The following is a 26,651-nucleotide window of genomic DNA, read 5'->3' as shown; positions in this document are numbered from 1 at the left end:
ATAACCCAAAAGGAAGACCTTTGCATTTGTAAATAATTGGTTAAAAGACAGGGAACAGATGGTAACTGTCAGTTCTATCCATGAAGGGTAATCATCACTGCAGCTAGACAGAGATGCTCAACACACCCATTATCAAACAAGAAAAAGAGCTAAGCGGTAAGCAGACAAACTTTACTGAAAATACTAATTCAGAGCAACGACAAGAAGAAAGGCTGTAACTCACCTGCTTGGTAAGACTAGAACTGAATGGAATTATGATAAGCAATCTACAAAATTACACATGGCATAGAAAGGACGAACAGAAATTAGTCCTCTGCCTCTTCTAATTCAAGAATTGGAACCACTAAGTGAAGGTACATGTTTCAAAAGAGTTTCAAAACAAACAAGAGGTGGCTCTTCACACAGTGCAGTGTTACATTTGGCTCCTTGACACAGCAGGACGAAGGTGCTAAAAGTACACAAGAATACTCAGGGAAACTAGACAAACTCGTTGAAATGAAATCCATTGAAGATACTAAAAAACACAACACACATCTAGCTCTTGAAGCCCCCCAAATAACAAATGTTTGCAGACAGTGAGATCTTTTAGAGAAAGAGTTGACATATGTTTGATCCCTAATCCCTCCTCCCTAATCCTTTCTATTTGCCTACTGTGAAAAGTTGGATACTGTGCTGGGTGAATATTTTATCTGGCCTAGCTCAGCCATGCTTATATGAAAGGTAAATGGTTGTTCAGTTTTCAAGCCCCCCAAAATGTGTGTATAGGCCGATACCATAGTGAGTCTGGATGTGTCACGTTCATGTTGAGGTTTAAATCACCATAACAATTTTACAATTTCTGCCTATGCCTATAGTGCCAGAATCTCAGATGGACTTGTACTGTACCTTTTTGTTCAGCACTTTCCTCCTCGTTCACCAAGAAAGCCATGTGGTAATTACCAACTTTTCCTGGATACACCTTCTCTAGCTCACAAACCGAGGGATAGTGAGTGACAAACAACGTCAGTGACTCCACCTACAATGAAATACACACATAAGAAGGTTTAGCTTTGCTTTTTTTTTTTTTTTTTAAACACAGCAACACAGAACATATCCCTTTGCCCCCAGTTTAGACATGCCACATAGCTACAAGGAAATCACACCATGTCAAGTCAGCCTACAATAGTACAAGCTGAAAAAGCATCTACAAGCATGTCAGACTGAATACTTACATCTCTAATAAAATGTTCAAGTGTAGCATAAGCAATAGCGATTCCATCGTGTGTGCTAGTTCCTCTTCCCAATTCATCCAAAATAACTAGTGATCTTGAAGTTGCTTTTCTTATTATCTCAGCAGTATCTGTTAGTTCTTCCATAAAGGTACTTCGGCCTTTATAAATGTTGTCTGCTGCACCCATTCTGCATTGGGATACAAAACAAGTTAATTTATTAAGTTCAAATAAATGCCAGATCATGTTAGGGAAAAAAAAAAAACATGATAATGATTTTGTTATAAATCTCTTGTTGCTGCTCCAAGCAGCACAGGAAAACTCATTCACCTCCCAGAACAAGCTACTGCATAGGAAAACAGCAACAACACCACATGGCACAGACATGAGGGTATCTAAAAGAATGAAAGGTCCAGAGAGAACCACACGTACCATTAAATAAGGGCTTCCACATATTCCCCAAGAAAACAGGGTATACTGACCCTATGGGCAACTGGGAGAGGTTAGGCTCTAGGGACAGCAGAGATTTTTTTTCTGGGTCATCAGTAGTTGTGTCCCAGTGCAAATCCACAGACTGAAATCTCAGCATCCTATGCCAACAACAGGAATCAGGGAAAAAGAGGAGGTAGGCAAGGGGGTATTTCTCACCATGTAATTCTTCCACCTTGACAAACAGTACAAAGCAGCCTGCTTGTCCTTTAAAAAGGACCTTTAAAAAGACCAGTCAGCTCACAAGGATTCCAGCAAAGGCAGCTATGAAAATGAGTTCTGGCTGTGTAGTTTAGTTAGAACATCTAATTTGTATGTTTTTTAAGTGCTAACAACACCTGAAAGTATCAGGTATTAGCATTTCTATGTAGGGTAGACATTCAGAAGACCAGGTATGTATGCCCCTGAACAGATAACAGCAGTCGGACACACCCCCACGGACACACCCACAAATTCCTACATGTTTCATACAAGTCTTTTAGCAGTCTTTCAGATTCATGCAACCTTCAATCCTCAAATTCTATCTCAAATTGTGAAACTGCCATTTTAATCTCAGAAATCTGTTGGTAATCCACCCTGTTTTTCTCTTCTTCTGCAGCTTTCTTTGCCAATTAATATGCTTTCTACCTAGAAGAAAGAGTATTTCCTTTTCCCATATATGCTTTTCAATTATATTAATCACATTAGAGTATCACTTCCAGGATAGGTTATCATTAGCTTGCCACTGCGTAGAGCTGTAAAAATGGATTTGTTCACTTTCATCAGACAATAATATAGCTGCATATAAACCACATCGATTTAAGGAAAACTGACTCATGGGCTTAGCATATTACATTTTCAAATATAACAGCTGGCCACAACAGTATTTAAAGCCAATCAAAACCTTTAAAGAGAATCCCAATATAGCTTTTTTTCTCTCAGTCTTTTGCTGCATAATTGCTTCTGTTGCCTACAGAACCACTAGCAAGATACTCATCATTTTATGAGGCTCTTGTGATTTTTACGACTAATTGACAACCAATAGCAAAAACTAGCAGGTTGGACCCAATACAACTATGATTTATATATATTCTCCGGTTCCTGCCCTGCATATTTTGTATGGTGGCATGCATAACTTCCCAATGTGCAAATCTTCAATTTTAAAGGAACTGATTTCGGTTGAAGATGGTTTGTCATTAAGTATGTGCTTACATACACACATAATAGGTATACTTCCACACACTTCAGAATAAAGGTCATTTGGCACATAAGCTAATTAAACTTTGCATGAATTTCACTGAATTAAATGTATAATTCAGGATATTGAGGCATTGTGAAATTTTATTAAGCCACTTACTACTGTAATCCTTTTAAATGCTGGGTTAAGTCTAACAAACGTATTACTGAATTTCTCACGGTGCCCCCAACACCCGCCAGACCCTTTTCTAGTTGCATTCAGCTATCATGTACTACTGTAAAAACAAACAAACCTCCTTTGTTGCAATATTGCACAGATCTACAGAGAACAACGTAACTTAGATCTATTTTTAACACTATTAACTACAAGGAAGTTCACCAGAACAACAAATACTTTTTATGTCCAAAGAATCTCTGGTTCCATAATGGTCAACTTTAACCTTAGTTTCTGACCCTAAGATGATGATGATGATGGTGATGATGATTTTATCATTTTTATTTGGCTTTTTGTTAGAGGCACACCATGTAACAGGCTGGCTGTTCTGCACCTCTGAGTATTACATTAAGAATTCTTAGTTCTATTTGCAATCTCTTGGATTGCATCATTTCCATAGACCTCTCAAAATCATTTAGTCATTTTGCATCTAATTTGCATTCAAGAAAATAATTTTCAGGACTTCCTCACTAAATGCTCAAGATACAAAAAGAAATGAGTATTATTTTTCTCTTGTTGTTAAGAACAGCTGCAAAAGAACCCTCTCTTTTCAGTCTCTTAGAATGTTCAAATCCAACTCAGGCTTATCTATAGATTTTTTTAAAAAGTGTGTATAATGACATAAATACTCTTCAATATCACCCTTTGAAAAGGAGTAAAATTGTTCTTTCTACGTCTGTCCTTGACATTAGAAGAATCATATTGTTTTTTTAAACTTAGATGATAAGCAGTATTATCCCACAAGCAAGTAAGAGTAATTATTTTAATGTGGATGACTGCCTTTATAAAACTAACAGTTAATTTGTGGTAAGGCATTGCTCCTTCACTGTATGCTATATTATTACTATACCACAAAGTTTCTGAATCAAAACACTTACAGTTTAAACAATTGTTTTTCTTCCAAGTTTAAAAAGGCCTTAATAAATCCCACTAAACTTCTACAAGATTCAGCTGCTGCTTTGAATTTACATTTTAATGTAGCTTGACTCCTAAATGTTTTTATACATCAAAACATTAAACTTTTTCCTATAATATTCTGCCCACAAGGAACATGCAGACATCCAATGTGAGAAGTGCCTCTTTAGTGCTGGCAAGAGATCCATCACTCCTCAGCAAATGCAATTTGGCTGGAAACCACTCGTTATAATGTCTCTTTGACAGTCAACCAAATTTCATAAAATTAAAAGCTCTTCATCTTACAATGTTCAACACATTTATTATGTAAAGAAGAAGAAGAAGAAAAAAAAAAAGAAAAAAAAGAGGAGCCATTATCTCTTCTCAATGCCAGGTTTCAAGTGGTAAAGATTCCTGTCTATAGCCTCAGAAAAAACAACAGGGAGGCAATGTTTTAATATATAAATTTTTAGAGGGTTAGTTAGATGATACGCAGCAGTAGCTATCTTTATGTAAGCCAGCTAGCACTATATGCTTAACCTGTATGTGACCTGTATGTTACTAGAGAAAAAGATAGAGTGCCTTATTCTGCAGCAGGAACATTCAAATGGCTGGTTTTTTTAACCTGCTCTCCTGAGTCAACACACAGTACTGACCTTTTCCAATGCAAGCACTCATCATTCTGGGAAGGTAGGTATCCTATGATATTTTGTCCTACAAGGCTCTATAAATGTTGAGAATTCTTTTAATGATACAAGCTATGACACTAGTCAGAAACCACTAGAATTAAACAGCATAACTTTTCTTGCATCTCAAGAATTTTTATATAGTCAGTATCCATTTAAACTTGCTCCCAATGGGCACAGACTAAATGTTGCTAATCTGTGTGGCTCTGCAAGTGGCCCCTGAACTCTGCTGCTTACAAGCTTTTCTAGACACGTGTGACAGCTTTAACAGCTATCCATGAAATAGGAGGAAATTTAATTTGAGGCCACTGAGCTCTTCTTGGAGCTCCTTCTCTGAGCATCCTGTTAGTACTTCTCTCAAAAAACCAAAGTGTCCTGAATAAGGGTACAGACCTGCAGACTTGATGGCTAACAGTGGCATACAAACAACAGAATAAATCAAGACATTGTTTTGGAGTGGAGTAGAGAGCCTGGAGAACTGCAGCTGCTCTATGCCAGCACTAGTCCCCAGAAGGTGAAAACATGTAGGTTAAACCAGAAATTGCCCTAGTATGACAGAAGGCAGTGAAAAAAACTAATCTCCCAAGCATAAAAATGAATCTGAGATAAAGAAGTTTCTATTTAAGGCTTTTTCCATGCTGCCTTTCAGAAGAAGTTACCCAACATGCTGTTGGTTGGTTACAAACTTAGGAGCACTGTGTGCATCTCAGGTATTTCATTATTCTTTTATGTCAGTGTGAATCCCTCACACTGCTTGTGAAAATGACCAAGCTGCCCAATCACTCCCAGTAGCAACAAAAAGCAATTACATTGCACTGAACAAATCCTAGAAAACAAGACTGCAGAACCATTCCCCTGAATCCCTATTTTCATACAGCTGTCAACATCCCGATGCTATTTAATTCCTTGTTTATAAAATACTGAATGCTGAAAAAAAAGCTCAAATTAAATTTAAGATTTTTCACTTTGATTTTAGAAACATGCACTTGACTCTTAAAGTTCATCTGAAATACTTACTGGAGAAATGAAACCTAGTGCCTGTTACAGAAGAATAAACCTAGTTAGTATAGACTCTACACACTGCCTTTGCAGTTTTCAAGAGAAGGCATTCAGGTTTCCAGATATGGTTTGTCTTCCCAGGAATCAGAATTGAAGCCAGATTCCACCTCAGAACGTACTCAAGGCAGAATTATTTATTCATCAAGAACAATTAATAGTGAAAGAAAAATTATTTTTTCTCTGAAAGTATCTTAAATGTAACGTGTAGAATATGGCTTTCAACACCAACAACAAAGACCTTCTATGATTCAAAGAGAACACTGAGAAAAACACAAATAAAATGAATTCCTAATGTGACTATAGAAGTGCACTTGCTCCCTCTCACACAAACCCTTTCAAAATGTCATTTCAAATATTACTGCAATTGAACAGAGGTTACTTAAATTAAAATAACTAGTTTACAGGAAAAAAAAAAAAAAGACGAAATGGGCTCTTGACTTAGAGTTTATCCCTTTTCTTCCATGGAACCTTTCTCTACAACATGTTTTTGATCAACAATGGGTAGTTAATATTTTTTTAAAAGATCTCGTAACAACTGTTTCGTATCCTTTCATCTTTTGCAGAAAAAACTCCTCCCAGCTGAAGTTTCAGTTGGTTTCTGCAGAAAACAAATGGTCGCAGAAGTCTGGGTATTACCTGAAGATTGTGTTTATGGGAACAGAAAAACTTGATACTGATCCTGACATCAATGGAAGAACACAAGTGCAATTTTGTTTCAACACTTCAGTAAATCTCCCACTGAACTCAGTTACTGGCTGTCTATTAGGCATCTAGCAAACACTTACTGAGACTTCACGGGTTAAAAATCAAAAGTAGCTTGCAAACTGGTCTGCCAAGAAAATATGAACAGGCATCCTAAATGGAGCACTGGCAGGCTAAATACTGCATGTCCTCTCCTACTGCGGTCCCAGGAGCCCCAACACCTCTAACCAGAACAATCGTTCAGTTTTGCCCACAAAAGCCATTTGAAGCCCTGCGTATTTTAGAAACAATCAGACTAATAAGAATTTCACAGTGGACAGTGTAAAAGTAGCCCAACTTAAATGCTGTGACTTTGGCTACTTTCCATATACAATGAAAATTTATCAAGTAATTCTTTAGAAGAGAGCATCTGCAAATTTATAACAGTTCACTGGCAAGAAACTAATGCTTCACACACCCCCACAGAGTACTGGTAAATCACTTACTTCATTTCCATCAAGCTCTTACTGATTCAAGCCAAAAACTGACAATAAGAAAAATAATTTACAGAAACTGCAATTACAGAATTTTTAAAAAATAACTCATCCTAAGTATGACAGAAAGCATTGTTATCAGGATAGTTATTATTTTTGCATTAATCACGGGCAACTTCTACAAAGTAAATGTGTGCAAAGTTATGTGGGTGACAATGACAAGAAATCAGAAGATGCTCACAATACTAAGCTATTTACAGTCAACATGCACACACATGCTCAACCATTTCTACAACTGCTTATTTGCAAATTTTAAATGAAGTACCACCAATGGTATGTTACCCAATTTAGAAGAACAGTTGTTGAAAAGCCTGACAGAATGCACTACACATTTAATGTAAAATCCATTTTTATTTTGTAAATTATTGTAGACACAGGATATTCTCAGTCACTGAGAAATTAATGAAACTAGTAAAAGCTAACACCACTAGGGATACATATTTTGCATTATCCTGGAAACAAAATCAAGTCCAAAGCAATTTCAACACCCAGTTTCATAGTGTTTTTTACCATTTCCCCCCCCACTTTTCTACACCACTAAGTAACTGAAATAGCCAGAACAAGTAATCACTTAAATCCTCATTATCTTATAGACCTGGACAACAGAGGCATGCTGCACACACAAATACCTCAGTATATTAAAAGAAACATATCTAACAGGATTAGATTTCAAGATGTGAAGTGCATTGATTTTGTGCTAAAAGCCAGAGGAAAGAAAAACATCTATGGATCGCAGTGAACATTCAATATTTTAAAAGCTTCACCTCAACTGACAGAACAGGTAGGACTGAGTTCAGAAGACAAAATACTGGTTAGGTCAATACAGTAACTGAGTGACAAGTTATACCAATAACCTCTCATTCCTGATGTTTTGTAAAGTGACAGGAATTCAGTTCTTCCAAAAGCTTGTTACATTACCTAGTGAAGAACACCTGAGAAAGTTCTTTTCTGAAATTCAGCAATGATACCCTCAATAATATGAAAAACTCCTTAAAAATACTTGGTACATCACCTGGAGCAAATACACCACTCACTGTGAAGATAATTCAGCCGATTTCTGGTTAATGCTAAAATTTTCCATCGTATTTTAAAACTCGTGTTCGAGTCTAAGTTCCATTTTCCGCAGCCCATGTTACTCGCAACCCTACAGCAGCTGGCTGACAGGGCATGAGGGCTGAGCTCTCAGAGTAGCGGGGTACTCACTAGAAGAACAAGGACACAATAGCAATACCTTAAATTCTGCATTCAAACGTGCAAAGGATTTTATACCTAATGTATCAATGGAATGCTTTCCACAGGTCCATCAACTCTGACATTTATTCAAACACAGAACTTAGCATTTTTTTTCTTGCCCTCAGCGAGAAAGTTATGATTTGTTCCGGTACCCAGCTACCAAACTGAGGGTTCTATTGCAGCTTCTCCTTCAGACCCAGTCATCTGCTGGCACAGGCAGCACATGCCAGAAGGCCAGTACGAGATGGAGAAGTTTATGAAAGCTCTACTAAGCAACCGAAGCTCCAAACACCTGCTTTTACCCTGACTTCTTTGCAGGAAACCATTAACACCGAATAAATGTTACTGATTGTCAAGAGACAGAGCAGATGAAGAGTACAATAATTTTGCTGAAGGATAGCTTAAAAACTTATCGGGTGTTTATTTGTGAACCATCAGTATTAGCCTGAAGAAGCTGAAAAAATGAAGACAAAGATAAACCCAACCCTAAAATACACAGACTTACTACTCTTGGATTCCAGCGAGGGAACTCAAGGTAATTAAGTTAATGTGCACATGTAGCTGAAGGATTGAGGCCAAGGGGGATTAAAAAGCAGAAACTATAGCAACAGACTAGGGACAATAGCTGAAGCATTCAGTGCAAGTGAACTTTTCCCCTTTAAACCTGTGGACACCAAAGAAAATCCAATTCAAATTGTGACTAGGTTAACTCATCGCATGGAAGAGTTTTAGAAAAGTAAATACCACCATTCAATGTAAGAGTTTCAACTTTGCTGTAAAATACCAAGTCAGCTTCACAGGCAAATTTTCTGTTCCCCCCCCCCCCCCACCCCCCATTACGGTGAAAGCCTTTCAATCCCTCTCAGGAATATTGCAATATGCAGCACAAATTGTTTTACAGATCTCGCTGTATATAACCATCTTTTATTGACTTAATTTTTAAGCCTGATTTAAACCCCTGCAAACAAAACAGCTGTATTTACAGATGTTATGAAATGCCATGTATGTGAACCAAAGACTGTTTTGTTAAATATACTATTACACATATATGATATATACCTAACACTGCAAATGCAGAAGAAATTAAAACTTATTGTAAATTATTGTAAATGTAATTAAATTAGCTACAAAGATATCCATAGTATAGCTGAATTTATTTCTACAGAGCTACAGAACACTGTCAGAAATAGTTACAGTTCAAACATTATGATACATCCAACACATAACTTTTCTAGAAAAACAGAACAAAATAATTTTCAATTTAACAACACTAACCAAACCTTTACTTATTCTCTTCTTTTTCAAAAAGAACATCTCCATGTGATAAAAAATAGGTGCAATGTATTTTAATACACTACTTCCCCCCCACCCCCCTTTTTTTCCCCTGACAACTGGGAATTATTTACCCCAGAGGTCTATTATATGACTGTAACCATAAATGAAAGGCTTAAGTAATTTCTGTTATTCTGGCAATAAACACAAATACAATTAAGCAAGAACAAAATGAAACAAATTACTCTGCCATAAGGAAATAATATTTCTGAATATTGCTTTTGGGTTCTTGACAACTAACAAGTTCTGTTTGACTGTCATTGTTGCTTCCCTGAGCAACACAAACAACACTTCTTTAGCATGTCAGTGTATAAAATTCCCATGTGGACTTGCCAGTCACTTGGGATTGCTTTGTATGAATGTCTCCCTTATTTTTCTGCACAATACATAAAGTAATGTGTATGGCAAAACCAGCAAGCATTACGACATATATATAAAATAAAGATTTGAAAAAGTACCTTTGCTTTTAAATTCTCTGACCCTTATCTTTCAGAGTCTACCCACATAGGCAAATTGAGATAATTTGGGTTTTTTCCAAAAGAAAATCTGAATGACTTTAAATACAAACATTTACTTTCAGATGTAAACAACTAAAAAAAGGTAAATACTAAATCTAACAAGACATCAACCAAAGTTCCGGCCAAAAGCAGGTAACGTACAGGCAAGTTGCTCTGCGGAGATAAACTGCTCCACAGTCTCACTTCAGCATTCGGTCTCCTGGTGATTCCTGTATTATACAGGATGCCTGCAGGCTGCCCTGCCAAACCCAACTGTCCTCTCAAGCGTAGAATTTCATAGCTTAAATTTTTATGATAAAGGTATGAAGAAGCTGACTAGCTGAATCTTCATGCCAGGTTTTGGGATTTAGCTGATATTTCTAGGACAGACAGGAAGACTAATCTTCATAATCCCACCCTGTAAGCCTCAAAGAAATCAATAAAGCTGAATAAAGCAATAAATGGAAGCAAGGAATTTTTTAGTTTGGTAACTGCCTTTTGAGTTAAGAACAGCAAAATTCACATGTGATATAAAAATGAGAGGCTATATGCTATTCTGGCAAAATACCGAAGAGCTTGTCATACAACAACTTAATATTACAAAGTACGTGAATACATAAAACCTATGCCAGTCCAGCTCAATGATCTAACTAAATTTGGAGGCTGTGGGCAGCACAAGAATTCTGAAACAGGCAGAGAAATCCTGAAATGGTAACAATGCAGTAACTTCAGGGCAAGATTTTTAATCAGCTTTAAAAAAAAAATAATAATCCTGATTATGTAATCTCTCATGTATAATTTCAAGTATAGTATAGTTTTTTTAAGATTTATCACAAAACAAATGTAGACCCTGCCTCAAGGGGCGAAAACAATACCATCATACTCAGCTCATAAGGGAATAGCAGTAAGAGGGTCAAGTCCATTTAAGACATAAGTCTGTCCTGCACACCAGTAACCATTTTAAAAGGTCACCAGCATGCTGCCCCTTCAGCAATCACAGTTAAATACGTAGAGCAGCTTTGGACAGAGGATGTCCACTTCTTTATCGTGTTTAGTGAAATCACAATGGAGGGAGAGACTTCTAGTGAAAAACACTTCTAAACCATTTTCAAACAAGTGAGTTCCTGGGCAGTCTCTTTGCAAATCTAGCTTATCTGTGAACTGAGCAATGCATCAGTGTCAAAGAATATAACAAGCTGCATTCTGGTCAAAGTGCTCTCTTTTTCAACCTTGGTTTGCCTATTGCTGTGCAAGTTGCACCTTTTCTGCAGCAAAGCTCTGAAATAATGCAGCTCGTTACTTATTTGTTACTTCAAATACAAAACTCTTCCCCCTCTGTCCTACTCCTGTGCAGTTCGCTTCTACAGATCAATGGGTAAAATTGGAAATGAAATTAAGTGCAACGTTATTTGCCTAGTCACAAAATGCTGGGAAGTATTCTGCCACCAGCAGTTAGACCAATGGCACATTCATCTCCATTAATATATACAAGCACTATCTTGCTTTTATTCCTAAGTGATTTACCTCAGATTTAATTTATTGTGAAAAGCACTTGGAAAACTTCTTCCCAATTTCCATTCCAACAGAAACATCTCTTTTTCCTGCTTCGCATACCATTCCATCCTGTGCTTTCTGATTTTCTCAAGATTTCTTACATGTACTCTTAAAAAGCTTGAAACGTTTTAATCTGTTAAAATAGACCATGCAATTTCAAATATATTTCAAATTTTAATGATGGTAACCATTTCAATGAAGCAAACAAAAAATAAATAGAAACATCCAAAACTGACTGTCCAAATGTTTGCAGGTATTAACACAATATTTGCTTTCCATCATGATTATTAATCACAGTAAAATTTGTAATGATGCCATAAGTACAAGCATTTTATCTGGTTAAAAAAAAATTGTCTAGAAAGAAGACAGCAAGGTTTGTCTACTAGTTTCTTTCAGCTCCACACACTTGACAAAACAGTAATATGAGTTTGTCAGGTTGTCAGAATTAAATAGCTGTTAAAGTATTTAGGCAGGTATATCTCTATTGTAAGACTCAACCTTTTTGAAAGTCAATTCCACCATTTAGAGATCAGACAAACAGACACTTTGAATAAAACATACAGAAGAAATTATATGGCATGTTTGATGCACAGCCTTTAAGGACTGTGGACTAATAAAGGGCTGAGTTTTCTTGTGTTTTTCAGTTTACTCTGACGACATCCTTCACCCCTAAGCTGTCCTCTAAGCTTTAACAGCATTTCTTTCCAGATTATCATGTCTTGTCTTCTAGACCATGCCAAAACAAGGCAAGCATTGGGGACCTTAAAACAACTCAAGGTGTTCCTAAAGGTCCCTTATATCAAAAGTAAGAATTTGCTACACCTGGACACAGTTCTGCCTTTGTAATATATACTTGTAGGTGGAATAAACTTGTACTTCTCCTGCACAGGAGAGCAATATGACAGTCAGAAGCTGACTTCAGTTCGCTTTTTTACCTTGGCAGAGGAATAGCCACGCTCTGCTGTGCACAGTGAAGAGGACCTGACAGAAAGAATGTATTATGTACACTCTCCTGAGCCCTCCACATCTCAAGTCTGTGCTCTTCAGCTCGTGATCATGCCATCGACAATACATGACAAGGAAAAACCCAACCAAACAAAAACCCAAATATCGTATGCTGATGGGAAAAGCCCTCTTGCGCATACCCTGTAGAAATAGACACCTGCAGTCCTTGCAGGTGTTATGAGAAGCAGGCCAAGGGCTCCATGTATCCTGCATTCCCACACAAGCCTACAGAGGCACAGCCACAAACTTCCCCTATTTTCTGGCCCATAAATTCTCTTTTAGGTGACAACAATGAAGGCAGAGAAATAATATGAGTGAAAGCATCCGCAACAGCTGTAGTAACTCACACCAGAAACATCACTTTGGGGTACTCAAATGTCATTTCCTCTTCCATCTTCGTGGACCCAACTGCACATGACTGACATGGGTCTTTCTGCTCACAGGATGATGGAAATGAGAAGTACCGGTCACATCAGCCACGCAGGCATTCAAATACTGCTTTTTTTTGATATAACATCAAGCCCTCTGCCATGTGAGTGTGCACCACTCACAAATTTAAGTGGAATGGGCCACATATGAGCTTTGCAGATTTCAGGATCAGTCGAAGGTACTACCTGAGCAGTAGCAGAGCAAGTGTTGACAGGCAGCAAGGGGAGTACAGCCACCAGCTGGCAGAACAGCACAACAGAGTTACCCACATGGACAGACTCTGTGATGAAATGTCCCGGCCTTTAAAGCAGCTTCCTACTGACTAAGAGAAACTTAATCTCATCAGTGTCACCATGTTAAGCCAGGCAGAGGGTTAAAAAACGCCATGTCTTCTTTAAACTGGAATGCACAATGTAATTATGCTGATGCGTAGAGGGTTGAAACGTGCATGGTCACTTTGTCCAAAGAACTGAGAAGACAGAAGGAGCTTGCTTTCCTTGCACTGTTCTGTTTCTTAGAAGAAAAAGAAGGATTATCTGGTGGACACTGCTGGCGTGCCTCTAAGACAGTGTGTCCCTCTGCCACAAGAAAACAGGCTCAGCTGGGATAAAAGCACCAGGCTGGAGTGAGGTGCTGGTCTGGGACTGATCGGTACCCTATGGAAAACCAAGTAATGCATGCACAAGGGATGTCTTTGCAAAGGCAGGTAGAGCCTGTTTGTAGATGTTTTCTTAGACTCTAGAAAGACTGGACAGGTGAGAGGTTGCGTAGAGTCTCCTGAACTGTGTCACCACGTGCAACAGCTGTGAGGACATAGCCGACACACACATGGATACATCCTCAACTGAAATCTTCAATAGCAGGAGGTGACCTTCAGTTGGCAAGTCTCTCAGTAGCGTTGTGGTCCCTTGCAGCAATCAAAGTTCCTTCCCTTTACTGAATCTATCGATCAACTGAGAATTGTCACTCCTTGGCAAGGTATGTGGCTGGAGCTGGATCTTGGCTAGTGGACTTGAAATAAAATGACCCACCTAAGGTCAGTGGTGAGGGGGGTGAAACTCCCTCATTATTTCAGTGCTGGATAAGGCTGGCAGTTCTTGACCAGTGTAGAAAACACTCTTTCCTTTCCTCCACCTTCTCCCTCTCCTTATAGACCCAGAGATCACAAAAGCTGACAGCAGTTTCCTGTGTATGAAAAGCAATGAGGTAGGTCTCTGCACGGGGATCAGAAGACTGCCTTCAAAGACACCTTCAAGAAGCACTGCCTGAACCTGATGCTCTCTTTCTGTTTCCATACCTGGGAATGCAAACAGACCATGCATGCCAGGCACACATGCAAGTACCTCAGCAGGACACAGGTTCTGCTGAATCAATGAGAAGCATCAGGTCATTGTATGAACAACTATTACACATGTTCTAAATCATTACACAAGGAAGACAGACAAGACAAGAAAATACCAAAAGAACTATGCAGCTTGAGCCGTAGAACAGACAGATGCAGGATTATGCTTGTGGCCATGTCTATCTGAAAGACCCTGTATACAGACATGTAATACAAGCTGGAACAACAAAACCATCCCTCCCTACTCAAGGTGAGCAACCACCATCTGTTTTCACAATGTTTTCAGATATACAGTGGAACCTGAACTGAGTATGTCCTAAGTATAGACTCGGCAATGAGGAATGTCCTCCATGTTAAAAATACATTTCAGTTATCTGTTACAAGGATAAAATGTAGGACAAAGATCTGTACGCCTAAGTACAGATGATCTGATGTGCAGAGCCTATACCAAGAGAATTGCCTTCAAGTGCAGGCAACTGCATGTCTTACATAAAGCGAAATATACACTCTTAAGACAACTGAAACTCTGTATTTCTTTGCCATCATGAGGATTAAAGACATGCTGAGAATCTGTAAACAGCAAGATAACTCTTTTGAGAGAGACAAAGTGCATGACAGGATCATCTACATGCATCTTACTAATGCTTCTATTTACTCTTTTAACTTCTAAGCATGCAGCACATAACCTGCAAGAGTCAAATGCAATTGAAACATGGTGCGTCGTAGTTCAGACAACTGAAACTGCACCTTTAACAGTATGCCCAATTCAGCTGATGGTGTAAAACCTCACTGGACAATGTATGACACCATAGTGTGACTTAGGTCTGAACAGTGAAGTAAGTGAAATAGCTTTTATTTCAACACAAGAAGAGAAAGCCAGGCAGGTAAGTGCTCTAATAAGGAATTTCTTGTTTGCCCCTTTACCGTCACCTAGAGTTGGTAGGAGTTCACAGAATCACAGAACGGTTGGGATTGGAAGGGACTTCTGGAGGTCATTTAGTCCAACCTCCTGCTAAAGCAGGTTCACCTAGAGCAGGCTGTACAGGATCAAGTCCAGATGGGTTTTGAGTATCTCCAAAAGAGACTCCACAACCTCTTATGAGTTTGTCGTCTTCACAATATTCTTACTAATGGTAGCTTGTGATTTCCATAAATTAACATCTAAAATCTTGAATACAGGCATTTGGTATTTGAACTATTAATTAGCTTATCTGAACATATTTTACCTTCAAAACGTTACAACGTTCTCTCTGTTTTGAAAATTGATGCTCATGAAGAGCTACTGGTGGCATATAGGAAGTAGGCTGAAGTTTTCTAGCTGTAAGAAATTAAGAGGTAAGTAGGACCTCTTTAAAGGTCAGCTTTCTTCAGCAGCTAAACATCACCTCTTATGAGCGCATGATTAGGTCAACAGAATTTCTTTCATTAGTTCCTCCATATGTACATGTCCACATGCTTGCTTTGTCTTTCTTACACCAACACGCAGAGAAACATTATATTAATTTCAATATCTGAATAACTATATTAGAAGGACTAATACAAACTGAAGGTTAATTTAAAGCAAAAATTGAACCCATTTACTGCAGGGAGAAACTTGGATGAGAATTTTCAAGCATCAGAGGATTAAATACTCAAATCCCATTCAAAGTTAATATATGGCTGCTGACCTTTCCAAAACTCTTCTAAAAGCCTTAAATATAATGGCACTGATTAAGTTAAATTCTTTAAGCAAAGGTTGCATGGAAACATTACCTCTTATTGGAGAAGGGAAAAAAAAAAAAGAAGAAGAAAATATCAGTATCAAAGAATTATCTCAAAATATTGTCTCCTTCATACTACATAGATATCCCTTAAATAATGGGCACAGCATGCAGTCTGAAAAATAGTAACTTTTTTGTACAAGAATGGTTTACACATACTCATGAAAGAAAATTTTAAGTATGGAAATTCAAGTGAGAAATTTATACAAACACTTTAATAACAGAATATAGACTTGTACTCTAAAAATAGCTTTAAATAAAAATACAGAAATATGGAGAATAATTTAGTGTCTTTTCAGTCTGATGTTATGAAGCTGGAGCCACCTCATGATAAAGCAAACTTTTTACTTATTTTACAACCCCTAGCACTCCCTTCTCAGGATTAGGAAAAAAGCATAGCAATGGAAATAGCAAGGCTGGTTTTACATGTAAGAAATGGTAAGATTTGGGAGAATCTATAGAAGCAATCAGAGAGACTTCCTTAACAAGTGTAACACACAAGCAGGGTACTGGCGGAAATTACCCCCCAACCCCCCCCCCCCCCCCCCCAAGTTTTCCATGTACAGAGTTCTAAAAGCGTATTGTCTGGGCTTAGGGGCATTATGCAGTGGAAGAATCTCTCTCTTTCCCCTCTTTTGGATGAAAATATCAACTCTACTATGAAATGTCTGGACTAGCCTTAGCACTGTGTTCTGTCTATACACCCAGTAATGAAGATGGATCATTCCTATTTTCACTGTACCTGTAAGCAATACAATTCCTTTCACACCTTTAAAAACGTTTAATATAATGCAGTATTTAAAGTCAATTTAGAGAAGCTATAATACATAAATACTAAATATATCCAAAGGAATAACCATAGTAGCAACCTTTCAATTTCCATGGAAACCCTACTTAGAACACAAGATACAAATCCTAGACAAATGTTAATCTCTTAAACCTATATAAATTCAACACTTTGAAGATGCCATCTACAAACAAAAGAAGCTGCAGTATAAAGCACCAATATTAAAAAAATTTAGTAAGCAGCAGAACTGTTGGTGTTCCTGATGCACAGAACTCCTCAGAGTCAGCCTGTAAAGCATCCCTCACAGCAGGGGTGCTACGCTAATAGCAGCATCTAGAAAACAACACACCATGGCAGTGATGAAAATAACTTGGAAACGGACATCTTCCCATGCAATGTTTTTAAAAGATTAAAAATATACCCAAGTTATCAACAAAAAAAATCCTGTTTTCCAGCAAAAGACTTGCGCCCTGGGGTGGCAGTACAGAAAGGAATAGCTGTTACCCTAATTTTAAAAAAACAAACACACACACACAACTGAAGACAACCCCCAAAACAAAACACAGAAGAAGAAAACAAAACAAAAAAGTCAAACTGGGGACAAGTCAAGAGAAATTCTACCACCTCTTCAAGCTCATTCCCTACCAGAGGAGAGCTCTTGACCAAAGCTGAGGCTTCAGAAATGTACGCTCAACCAGACAGAGCATTAAAGAAACAATGTAGGACATAACATGTGGCTGCTGAATTTGTTGTTTCTCTCCTCCAACCAGGCATTAAAAACTATTACAAGGATAATTTCCTAGGGCTAAAAAATACCCTGACTATAACACCACATTAACCTGGCCTGACAGTCTTAGGTACTTTAAGACCTTTCCCAGAACCCTACAAAACCTCCAACCAAACAAAAAACCCCAAACAACAACAACAAAACACACAAAAAAAACCCCCAAAATAGAGGCACCTAATTACTGGACAGTATCTGTACACCTTCAGCGTCCGAGCTGAAGAATCTAGTAAGCTATTCTTTTTCCCACTGGAGAGACTTTGATTATTTGGAGAATATGAAGTAGGAGTTAGGCAAAGACCAGACCAGGCAGTGAAAACCACTTCGTGGCTAGTGACAATCAAATACAGCAGGACAGAAAAGACCTCACCTACTAGGGGTCATTACTTAGAGATGCACAGCAAGGAACACCCCCATACTCCACAGGCTGAAGCAAAATTATGATGCAATTACTCTCCTAAACATTTCTACTGGAAGAAAAGCGACAACTGGGTCAAAATTTAATATCCTGGAAGAACATCACAAATGGCTAATGCCTATTCCAACAGTACAATCGATTGCTCAAATTACACTACACAGAAGATAGAAGTTTAAACAGATGCACATACAAGCAGTTTCACTGAAAATCTTTCACAATTTGAAATGACCATCCTAGATTTCTCAAGGAATGCAATACATAAACTCAGGGTTTCTTTCTTCCTCTTAACCATTTAACTAAATATTAACTAATTATTAGCTAATTACTATTAATATTAACTAAAGAAAAAGGGGAAAAACCAGATGGATAATCCTTGTTAATACTGGATTATTTAATACAAAATCTTACTGAATTATAAAATACAGATGTTTTGACTACTGATAATCTTTAAAAATTAATCAGCATTATCTTAAAAATGAGACTGAGTGAAACAAACTGCCATTATTTGTTCTTTAAAAGACATCAAGTAAAGTGTGCTCATGACTGATAGTGCAGGAAGGATAGTAAGCATAGAATATACACAGTCCAAAATTCTCAAATATTGTGAGTATATAAAATATACTGCACAGTAGAAACTGTAACATGATTTTTAGAGGTGACAGCACTCATTTTAGGTCAAACATCATCTGGCTATCACCAAGCAGAGTAAATTTGGCTGAGATGTCCGTTCAGGCAGATGAATTTAGATAACTAGATCTTAATCAAGACAGACACATTAACATTCTCATTCTCATCCTTTAAAGATTCAAAGATTCCAAAACAAGTACTATAGCTTACCAGAAAATCAGAATAAAAACATGTTGATGTTTTGATATGACTGATGCAGATACTTAACATGAAAAAGGAAGTTTCACATACAAATTCTAATGTCCTAACTGAAAAATGAAATTACGCTTTGATACACACACACACACACACCCTGCCACAATAACATTTTCAGAAACTTAACAGCAAGTTTTTAAAGATTACCTGGTAAAAATACCATCCACGATACCAATTGTTGACTCCTCTGCAGGAACGTAAGAGCCAATCTGTGCCATGACTGTGATCAATGCAACTTGCTTTATATAGGAGCTCTTTCCTCCCATGTTGGGTCCAGTTATTATCATGACCCTTTCACCATCTCCCTGCAAACACAAAATAGTGGTCAAATATGTTATCCTGCACATGGTGCTTTCATAAGTCTAGTGTGTGTGCTTAGAGGGATACAGGACAAGTCCTTAGGATTAAAGTTTCAGTTTCTAGGTGAACAGCTACTTTAATTCTTGGAGTTCATCACATTCGGTTTTTAAGACATTATGAAATCTGAGACTGATAAACCTTTCTGAGATCTCTCCAGGCTGGTGAGAGAAAAGCATCATCATCAACTTCTGAGCAAAAGGGACAGTGAGGGGGAACCTTCCCTTTTTCCACCAAGGAGCCATAAGAGCACTCCAAGAACTCTCTGTGTAGTTTTCTTTGGAGAAAGGTCAAAAATCGTCAGCTTTCAGCATAGCCAGTGCTGTCCTGATTTGGTTGTGATCTGGATTCCTCTCCAGCTAAAGAGTTCTCATTGCCAAATGGGGAGAAGATATGGCAGACAAAGAGCTGATCTACATTTTACACCCATTCATAACTGCTTGCCTTAGTACAACATAAACACATTCAGACAGACTGGCTACAACACAAAATCAAGACATTGATGAGTTTGGCAATACCTGACTGCAACACAGATATTGTGAGCAGACTGTATCCAGCCTCTGATGGATCAGTTTGCATAACCCTGAAATCCTATGGAAAATGAAATCAGATGCAAGAGGTCATCTCGGCTGTAAGACTCTCTACAATACTGATACGTGCCTATGGCTTCAGAATAAAACTGTCTTCCTCAGGCGTAAGACAATTGCTAATACAAAGTTAAAACTCATCAATGAATCTATAAAGCTTTCTCACAGTATGAATCAAGACCAAGATTCTTAGTCCTTAAATTACGCAAGGACTTCAGACAACTAGATTTTTCCCTTCTACTGGATGCACGTTATGAAATCCAACAACCAATGAATTAACCAAAAGTCAACATATTCCATTGCCCCATGGGAGGGACATGGAAGAAAGGACAAGCTGTGCATAAATGAACATTAGCCATGCTACTTAGGAAACTTGGAAATGAGCAGGCACTGTGACAACAACAACAATGTCCACAGAATAAACTTCACAATCTTTACAGATCCAATTTTAAATCAGTAGTTCATTCTGTTAATAGGGAGGCAAGCAAAATTCAGATAGGACTGTCACTTAGGTCATACTCCAGATCACACAGAACATACATGCAATCAGTACTTATTATATGTAAAAAACTGTCTAGCTTTTGCAAAGAAAATCTACCCATAAGGAAGCTGCAGTGAAGTTAAAAACCAGAAAACGCCATTATCAGGAATAAAGGATGGATGTAATAAAATGCGTATGACATATGGGAACAAAACTCATAACATTCTAGTCTCCCAAGGTATCAGTTTCAATACTGCTACTAAAACTTTGTCAGGGACACCATTTCGCTCAACACAACACAATTTAGAGATACTTAAAACCAGAATGAGTTCATCTGTTAAAATCCACACATTTCTTGCATGTGTTTGGTAACCCTCCAGGGTCCCTCCAACCATGTTGTGAGACTGGTGAGCGGTTTGCAAAGCCAGCTTTCAGAAAAAACATCTGCTCTAACATCAGACCAGAAAGCCCATCTGCCCTTACAATTGCATGGAACCATAAGCTAACATACTGGAATTTATGGCTGAAGTTAAAAGTACTAAAAGAATCCATGGATATTTGGGGAGGAGAGGGGGAACAGAAGAATACGATCTTTGTTTCAGGGCACTGCAAGAAAGCTTTTCCTAAAGTTAGATATTTGACATTTCAGCTGAAAACTTGACAGGAGATGCATTTTACTGCTAATTCAAAAACATCAGTTTAAAACTAGAGGCACTGTAATAAACTAGGTTCCCACCCACCTCTCTCAGAGAGGAGAGGACTCAAACCAACAGCCGAGGGAAAAGCGATTCTACCACGATCACCTTATTTTGTAATATTCAGTATTTAGGAAGTCAACATAAGAATGGAACTAACAGGGGAAAGTGCATGGTGATTACTGAATGAAATGCTGTATTTTTGTGTAAATGCCATCTGTCACTTGTTTGGAGTTGACAAGTAATTTTGAAAACGTTCCCTGAAGTACTGTACAGTATCTGTATCATTTGTTCAGTACAGAGCAGCATTTAAAACTATTTCCTGAGAAATGCATATAAATTTGAATGGTGTTTATCACAGCAATGCTCAACCTGACATCTATTCCATACCTTTTCAGTATGTACTGTATGAAAAGGCAGTTACATGTTCAGAGTTAAGCTGCAAGCATAACTTTTTTATTCATTACAAACAGACATATAGTATGTCAAAAAAGGTAAGACAGGTAAATATTTACAAAAAATGTCAAAAGGACAAAGACAGATTTTAGGTTTTCAGCAAAAAAGAGGGGAAAAAAAATATGCTTATCAAACAGATACGTGAAATAAAATATGGCAATGCTTCCTACCTATTGTAAGTGCATATTTATAGCAATTTTAGTTGATTTAGGTTATACAATTTAAGAAACATTGCACAGAAAATGTTAAGTAGCAGGCCCCCCCTTCTTTGACCTACTGACAACAATACCAAGCAAGAAATAATCTTACTACTTCTCAGCATCATTCTCTGTTGCAGAAAACAGCCAGAGGGAGACTTAATGGGCAACATACAGCCTGCAAGCTACACCTTGCCAGGGGGGATCTTTCTCACATGTTAATATGAAAGGCTTCTTACAACTAATAGGCAGTCTACAGAGCGTGTACTACGTAGTGAAGAGTCAGAGCTCAAAAGTCCGCTTGGTCAGATTGAGGAAAGCTGTATGAAATTAATACTTTCAGAAAGAAATTAAAACACATTGTAGAGAAATACCTAAAAAATATCTGAGCTATCTGGGAATTAATTTCAGAAACATGTTATACAAAAACTTAAGTTGTTACTATTTAGTATATTAGAAGCTCCACAAATCTGAGATAAAAGTTATGACAAAATGTAGACTCCTTAAAACCCCCTGTAATTATTACTTTTTTTTTTTTCAAAAATAACCATTTGAAGCTTTTATTTTCCTAATTTTGAGATCATGTTTCTTTTCTTTATGCCATTAAGACTGAACAAGGTTGGAGAGTGTCTAGCTGCAAGATACCAGCAAAAGGACAAAACAGATGTGGTCACATCTAGCAATATCTCTCTGAAATACAACCAAGCAGACAGTTGTATGATTAGATTATTTTTTTCTAACTTCCTGGCCAAGAAGCAGATCCCAGATACCTTCCCTTGAATGATCTGAAGCTCAAACAGTATCTCAGTACTTACTGAAAGGTTAGTGGTATTTGGAACATACTGATCCTGTTCTCCCAGTAGTACATCAATCACTGGGTGCCTCCCATTTTTTATAATTATTTCTCGACTATTATCTTGCACAGTTGGTCTGCAAAAAGGAAGAGACATTAATTTCAATGTTTATTGTAACGTTATTTAGAACTACTGTAACTAAAGCCTGCAAGAGGCTCATCTATGATGCAGATTTTTTCTGGAAAAATACAAATTATAAAAATGAATTATTATCATCAAATATTTCTAAAAGACTTCCTTAGTTTCACAGTTCACAGTTATAAAAAATATTAGCAGATTAGCTAACAAAATTTTACAGTATTTTCTTCATTACTTAGGGAATGTTTTCAGTCATTTATGTGTATTCTAAAAAACTATTAAGAACTACAAAACAAAGAAGCAGTAACAAACCCCTCAAACTGGAGGACAAGCTGCTTTCTTCCCACCACTGCACCAACTTCTGCAAAGTGATACCTTTTGCAGATACATTTCATATTCTCAAAATGATCTTGCTGATGAACTGGTCCAGCCTGTTATGACATTAAGTCCTAACTGGAGTGTGGGGAGCGACAGAAGTTGTCCACTATGTATATTATGACTGATAACACATTAAACAATACAAACCAAAGACTACAGCACGATAGAGCTGTAGCTCTCCTATAAACACTGGCAGCTCTCATAATCTGACAGCAATTCCCAAATAGGTGTAACAGTCATCAAACACTAACCATCTATAGAAGGAGCTATCTAAGCTGAAACACTGAAATGACAGTACCTTTTTAGAAACTAATATGCAAACCAGATCAATATTACTTACTTTTTTCTCTCATCTCCAATCCATGTAAAAAAAAAGCTTTCCTTCAAATGCTTCCACTTTAGCTACAAATTTGTCTACATGTGTACAAATACAACATGTATAAAATTCTACGTTACATACCTCCACGTCTGGTAATCTCCTTCTCCAAGAGCTGTGTGTTATTTACAGAACAAAAATGCAAAAGAAGCATGTCCCACTGAATTATGATTCTGATTTACTTTTGTTCTCTGCAACCTAGGTTTACTTTTTCATTGTACATTGAATTGAAGCATTCAATGAAGAGTTAAGTGTGGTTGCATGTCTCAGCAACATTTTCCTACACTAGAAGTACAATCACTGTGAAATAAGAGGAGTAACTTAGGAAAGTGGCAGCAGCTGAGAAAAAAGAGAATACTGGAATAAAGCTACAGATTTTTTTGACTGGAAATTAACTAACAGTTTGGATGGAGTTTAGAGGGAAAACAAGATGTGGGGAGTGATTTTTCTTGGGTTGTAGAATGATGATGCAATTTGAAAGGAAAATGGAGATAAAATAAATGCCATTATTAGGAACGCAAAGCACTGGGGAAAGAGGTGCCAGCTGATAATGGTGTGGTGTTTTTAGCATAAAGGTATTTCCAGCAGTTGCATAGCTGAGATGAAACTAATACAGTCTTAGGTGTTGGGGACAAAGAAAGGAAATTTCACTCTCCATTTTCTGGATGGGTAGGTTGTTTGGGGCTGTAGTGTGGTGGTCTGAAAAGGGAGGAGCACATGCCTAGAAGCACTTCCTCCTGTACCTCTCCACTTTGCATTCAAGAGGGGGAGATGACAGCTAAATGATCCATTTGCCATTTTGAAATTCTGCCCTTGTCTTTGGAAATAATTCCCTTTAATTGCTCAAGCCTCCTTCTACATAACTGTGAGAAAGAACAGGGTTTCAGGAAGCCATGAGCCTTGCTGACTGCCTGTTCTGGTTTCATACAATGGGGCCTGCAGAAGTTGGGCCTCAACCACAGTCATTAAAAAAGTCTTCCCTGCCCTGTGTTCCCACAATCAGATAGCCACCTGTCATGCAGTAAGAGAAGGGAAAAAAAGAAAAAAGAGAGAAGAAGAAGAAAGAAAAAAAAGTAAATTGCTCTGGAATGCATAACATCCTTTAGTGGCGTACTACCTTTCCAACCACATTCCTTAGTTAAAAAAATTCATAACCTGCAGAGTGGAATACCTACACTATCATCTTTAGCTATCTAACTGCTGCCTGAGAGCCCTGATGTTGTACATAATCTGTGTAAAGGATGTAAAGGATGAGTCTCCCAACACAGGGGTCCTAAGACACCTCAAAACTGCATGAGGTTCTTACCTTCTCTCCAACAACAATGTGGAGCACCTGGCCTCCTGACTTCATAACTCATTTACATGCCTCAGGTAGGGTGATATGAAACAACCCTCACTTAATCAAAAAGCATTTCTCTGAAATACTTAAATTAGTTAATACAAAAGTCCCGTATTTCCCTCGGTAGTCCTCCAAAATTAATTACTGACACCTTCCCTGCAGCTGAAGTTTCACTAAGAAGACTCCTTCCTGCCAGTTTATGAGCTTTAAGCCACTCTTAAATTCAGTGAATTATTTAGGCTCTGCACAGTGAATTAATCAGATTTCGGTTTGTTTTCTCATCTAAGTATACTGAACTAAGCAAGCAATTACTTTCAAAGAGATATCGATAGAGGCACACAAGATCCCAACAGTCCAGAAATGACCGATATTATCTTTAATGCTATGTTGACTTCCCTCCATCCACATACATTTAATACACTATTTGCTCTGTTTCTGCAGGTCTCAAATATTACTAATTCATATGGTTATTCCTACACAATTGGCTGAGCGCTCAGCCCCACAATGACAACACTTACAAAGTTACACTTTTCAGGAGTGAGTGTGGACTGTCTGGCAGAGGGAATGGCTGAGGACTGGAAACCAGCAGCCCTTGCACGGGTGTCTACAGTAATTAATGTCTACAGTAAACAGTAAGTGCTGGTCTCTAGGACAGCACTCAGCAAGCTGAAGCAGTGGCTCCGTGAGCGTCCCATGCTCCTGGGGACAGAGACCTCATGGTATGGAAGAAGGCACCCCAGTGAGACTGACTGTCTCTGTGTGGCTGCAAGAGATGTGGGCTCATGAAGGGGAGGAAGACCGAAGTTGCAAAGTGTACAGGCTCAGGAGCCAGCTCTCGACCAACCTCTGGTGAAGCAGGACTTGGGGGTTCAGGTGTCCCCACCACGGAGAGCCTGGGGGACAGCCATGGCACCCCCAGAGTCCCAGGCTGTGGTGCCTGGTGTGCATGTGTGGGTCTTGGGCAGAGGAAGGAGCACAGCTCATCAGATCTAACACAGGATCCTAGGTGAGGCATCATCACGGCGCTGGAAGGTGGCACTAGTAGTTACCTTTTATCTGCTTGAAATACGTCTTTGAAACATACCCCCATATACATTAGAATCTTGGGAATCAGAAAGCCATTATAAATTCAGACTTTGCTGAGGGGGAAAACAGAGGGGGGGGGAGGAGGGCAAGGACACAAAAATTTCCATGCAATATATTTATAGATATGTGAGTTATCACCTACTAGACTCAGGCCAAACAAAAGACAAACATGAGATGTCAAATTTGAACTGCAATGTTTACAGATTTGCATTAAGCCCAGAAGCGTTCTTTGTGAAATCAGATTAAGTTGAAACTACTGTAAACAATTTTAATAATACATTTTATTGCAGTACACATATTAAACCCGAATTTATTTTAAATGCTCTCTTATAATTCCTATAAAACCCTAAATAAAAATTAAAAATTGATTACCTGCAGTAGTCTCCTTGTTTAGCCACCTGGGCCAATGAGAACAGACAGTCGACAGTTGCTAGGTGACCAACTGCTTTAGACACAGGGTGATAATGTTCACTAAAATGGCTACATCAAATCAGGGAAAAATAACAGAACGAAAAGGGAAAAATTAATTCATACAGATACAAATGTACTGTCAAAATGTATCCCATGTATGCTTCTCATAGGGCTCCTATGGTCTTTAAATTACTCTGAATTCAAATCTCCCAGCAGTGTACTAAGTTATAATATGAGGACACAATCTTAATCAAGATGGACTTCATGCTCCAGTTGTAATAGTGAATTATTTTTAAGCACAAAAAAGGAGGCAAAATGAAATTTATTAGCTAGCATATAAAGGGTCTGCAGTTGATTCCTGTTGCCTAAATG

General features: G+C 38.0%; 1 protein-coding gene across 4 annotated transcripts in view; it reads right to left on the bottom strand.

Annotated features, from left to right (window-relative positions):
- Positions 1-26,651, bottom strand: part of MSH3 (mutS homolog 3) — a 113,195-nt gene that overhangs the window by 5,605 nt on the left and 80,939 nt on the right. For all 4 annotated transcript variants that reach the window (XM_055791606.1, XM_055791605.1, XM_055791604.1 and 1 more), the window contains 5 exons: positions 26,241-26,348; positions 22,573-22,687; positions 19,132-19,289; positions 1,212-1,398; positions 886-1,015 (listed from right to left, as the gene is read on the bottom strand). In XM_055791606.1, coding sequence (XP_055647581.1) covers positions 886-1,015; positions 1,212-1,398; positions 19,132-19,289; positions 22,573-22,687; positions 26,241-26,348 — 698 coding nt within the window. The remainder of the gene's footprint in view (positions 1-885; positions 1,016-1,211; positions 1,399-19,131; positions 19,290-22,572; positions 22,688-26,240; positions 26,349-26,651) is intronic.

This window comes from Falco peregrinus, chromosome Z (assembly GCF_023634155.1).
Source record: "Falco peregrinus isolate bFalPer1 chromosome Z, bFalPer1.pri, whole genome shotgun sequence".
NCBI lineage: Eukaryota > Metazoa > Chordata > Aves > Falconiformes > Falconidae > Falco > Falco peregrinus.
This window is presented reverse-complemented; position numbering and strand designations above follow the sequence as displayed.